Source organism: Culex quinquefasciatus, chromosome 3 (genome assembly GCF_015732765.1).
Source record: "Culex quinquefasciatus strain JHB chromosome 3, VPISU_Cqui_1.0_pri_paternal, whole genome shotgun sequence".
Lineage (NCBI taxonomy): Eukaryota > Metazoa > Arthropoda > Insecta > Diptera > Culicidae > Culex > Culex quinquefasciatus.
This window is the reverse complement of record NC_051863.1, coordinates 92,379,389-92,383,093: the sequence shown is the minus strand read 5'-3', so window position 1 is coordinate 92,383,093 and position 3,705 is coordinate 92,379,389. Positions and strand designations below refer to the sequence as shown.

The window sequence follows — 3,705 nt, the reverse complement described above, 5'->3', positions numbered from 1 at the left end:
TTTGAATTTGGAAATACGACGACCACTTCGTTTCCTTAGATGTGTCAAAACTTACAAAACGTAAACACCAAGCAAGAGCTGCGTTCGCGCACACCCCTTGAAGTTATCCCCTGACAATCAACACACTTATCGACACAATTATCGACAAAAAAAACATTTTTTTCTCCGGTCAAGAAGAAGAAGACACAATCGTTTACAGAAAACCGAGCTAAAATGCTTCAAATCACAATCAAAATCACCGAACTTCACTCTACTATGCTGAAGCACAGCCTAAAGTTTACTTTGATACCACACACGAGCTTGAGAATCACCAAAAACACCAGAAAAAACAAAAACCAAACGGAGCGTCGCGACAATCGACCGACTCGAACCACAGACAAGCAGACCTCCCTTCGATTGACACAGCTTTCAGTACTGTTAAATTGTATTGTTTACGTTACGAAATCTGCAAAAAAATCAAATCCAACGCAATTTTTTTTCCCAAAACCAGTAGACCAATCTTTTTTTTTTTTTTTGACACGAGCTACTACCGCCGGAAAAAAACAGACGTCAGCGAAACAAAACGCTGATTCAGTGCCAGTAACCGCTGCACCAGCGAAAAAAAACCACTGGACCTGCGCTTTGTATCCCCAAACCAGCAGAAGAATCTCCGATCCCCCAAGCAGCGAAAATGTTCACTAAACACGGGGTTGGGCACATGCTTCATCCGTAGCGCATTTGGAGCAACTCCGGTAAATTTACGTAAATACCGTAAATATCGAGGTAAATATGGATGCACATGATGCGCTGAAGTCACTGCATGATTTATATCAGTGTTCTGGCGAGACGTCACTTTTATAAAAGTGACGTTTTGCCAGTAAAAATCGAGCGTCTTTTTGACAGCTGCTTCTACGTGATTTAAGAAAAAGCACTTTCTCTGGACTTTTCACCGCAAGTTTCCCCACAAGAACCCGTGACTATCCAACGGCCAAGACCCATGAAAGATTTCGGATCGCCGTAGCAGTAGCTGTTGCTGGCATAGCCGACGAGTTGCGAACCAACGGAACAGCTAGACGGCTGCCGGACGATCAAATTTAACCAGGACCAGAACAACCAGACAGCTTCCGGACCATCCAACGGCCCAGTGTCTTGCGAACCTTCGTGGTGAACCGACACTACACACAAAAAAATATTACGGTAATGACAAAAGTAACTTACTTTTGAATTAAATAGTTGATAAAATTTGCTGCATTAAAAGTTTTTTTCTTGTTTTGAAAATGAAAACTTTTACTGCTACAGTTTTTGAAAATCTCATTGCTCACTGATTTAAAAGTTTTTACTTTTAATTCGACTGTAAATTTTTTTTCATTTTGACGTTCTCGTGTAACCGTGTACGCCTAAGTCGCAAATGTAAACAAACACTTTGGTGGGTCCGGTGGTACTGGTGAGTATAGGACGCAAAGCAAAGCCAACCGCGGCAGCAGCCAGGACTCGGACGCGGAAACCTTCGTGAGCCAAACAGCAGCAGCGGAACGCCTTCGAAGGATGGTGGTGCAGGAGTGGGACGAGGTCGAGTGCTCGAAAAGGACAAGGCCAGCTTCCTGCAGGAACTGCAAGCTGTTCCGGGACCGGAATGGGTAAAGGAAGCTTGGGTGCTGTGTGGGGTTTGTGATTAATTTTGTTTGTTTTTGTAGGATGGAAGGTAAGAATGTGGATTCGCACCGGTTGTATTCGGTGTTGGTGGCCCGGGATTGGAGGTTGAAGGTCAATTCCCGCGAGGACTGGGGCGATATTATCGAGAAGATGGCGCTGCCGCAGCGTTGCATGAACAACGAGTTTGCGTTGAAGAAGATTAACGTCTGGTTTTTGGACAAGTACGAGAAAGTTAATTTTCACGGTGAGTTGACGGATCCGACGAAGAGGAGGACGACTAGCGGCATAATCGGAGGTGGTCAGCGCAGATGTTGCACGGTTGCAGGCGGTTTACAACACCGGTGAGTATTGAGAATGTGTGCAGTGGTTAGCCAACTTCACTTACTTCCATCTCTTTTAGCAACTTCCCGCCCAGCCGAATGAATCTGGACAGTGAGCCAAAAAAAAATCTATGTCATTCTCGAAGTAGGATTACGTGCTCAAAACGAACTCCGTACCGAGGGCCTCATCAACTCCATGTTCCGGATGCGCTTCCAGGATCCAGAACTCCCCGTTCAGGCACTTTACTTTCCAGCCGGGAAACGTCGACCACCCTTCCCGAATCAATGGCCAACTCCTCCAAGACTGTCCTGATTGAGGCCGGAAACGTGACCATCGTGTTACACTGCTGTCGCGCGTTGAAGCCTCCATCCGGAACCGTCCAGCCTGGGGTATTCGGAAGTGACCGGTGGCGTACCGTATGAAGCAGAAGCTAGTGAAGAAGCGTTAAATACAAAAAAAGTGTTTTCCTAACATACTAATTAATTTTTTTTAATAAATGTAAAAAAACCAAGCACTTTTTTCTGAAATTATCCCTGTAGTGCTAAATGTTCAGTATTCTTGCCATAAAAGGTTTCTTTTCCAATTAAAAGTAAAATACTTTTACCAATACAACGATTTTGTTCCATAAATGTATGGTAGTATCAAAACTTTCCAACTTTTAAATTGAAAAGTTTGAACTTTCTACGAATATTCACCAACGCGAACTTTCAATCCAACGAACGATCTTTTTAAATTTAGAGTAATTTTTCTTTGTGTGTAGAGCTGCGGTATTTTTTACTACCTAAGCTCAGAGTTATTTCAAACAAAATTCACAGTCTTTTTAAAGACTACCTGAGTTACTTTCCAAAATTCTAAACAGTCTTTTCAAGACTAACCCCACCTGAAATTTTGTTGTATTTTACAAACGAAGCCATCTTTTTAAGAGAACTTTGCTTGCAAAATGCGTCAAAACAAAGGTAAACGCAAATCTTCTGAAGATTTGGTCGTTACGTCGGTGAAGCGTTTGAACGCTAAGCCGGCTAACGGAAACAGAAAAGAAAACAGCCTCATCCGAGGTCTGATTCTGATTCTGAAAGTGAGGCCAATCCTCCAATTCCATTGGCAAACAGTTTCGGTGTTTTATCCGAAACTGTTGACAAGGATCCTTCTCCTCGTACTGAGCCTTCTGCCGTCAAGAAACGAGTAAAGGCTCCGCCAATTGTAGTGACTTCCGTCTCCGATTTGGCCAGCTTTCGAACGCAACTGAAGAATTGCAAGGAAACTTGCAATTTGAAGGTTTCGTTCCAGCTTGGTCGAAGAGGAGAATGTCGCTTGTTGACGGAATCTTTACAAGATCACCAAACTTTTGTTGGTTATTTGAAAAACCACAAACACAATTTCTACACGTATGAGACCAAGAATGCTCGTCCATTCAAGGCGGTCCTGAAAGGTCTCTCCAACGACTTGTCGGTGGATGAGATCAAAAACGAACTTAAGGTGTTGCTCGGCTTTGCCCCATCCCAAGTAATACGAATGAAGAAAAAATCAAACGGAAATATTTCTCGCTTTGGTTTGACTTCACAATTTTATCTGATTCATTTCAACAGAAATGAAATCAACAATTTGAAACTTTTGGACAAAGTTCAGTTTTTGCTCCATGTACGGGTAAAGTGGGAGCATTTTAAGAAACATGGCGGTAATGGCCAGAATCTGACCCAGTGCCGGCGTTGCCAGGCATTCGGTCACGGTACTGATCATTGCGCCATGGTTCCG

At 43.3% G+C, this 3,705-nt stretch overlaps 1 protein-coding gene across 1 annotated transcript; it reads left to right on the top strand.

Annotated features, from left to right (window-relative positions):
* Window positions 1-1,374: 1,374 nt before the first annotated feature.
* Window positions 1,375-2,510, top strand: LOC119769542 (AT-rich interactive domain-containing protein 2-like). The gene is made up of 2 exons (XM_038262417.1): window positions 1,375-1,616; window positions 1,674-2,510. The coding sequence occupies exons 1-2, from the start codon at window positions 1,525-1,527 to the stop codon at window positions 1,975-1,977; spliced, it is 396 nt and encodes a 131-aa protein (XP_038118345.1). The 5' UTR covers window positions 1,375-1,524; the 3' UTR covers window positions 1,978-2,510.
* Window positions 2,511-3,705: the final 1,195 nt, after the last annotated feature.

Bases quoted from the DNA above. Each gene is read 5' to 3' on its own strand.
- LOC119769542 (XM_038262417.1), top strand. From the start codon at position 1,525: ATGGTGGTGCAGGAGTGGGACGAGGTCGAGTGCTCGAAAAGGACAAGG. The intron at 1,617-1,673 runs GTAAAGGAAGCT...TTGTTTTTGTAG, and splicing joins CTGTTCCGGGACCGGAATGG to GATGGAAGGTAAGAATGTGG.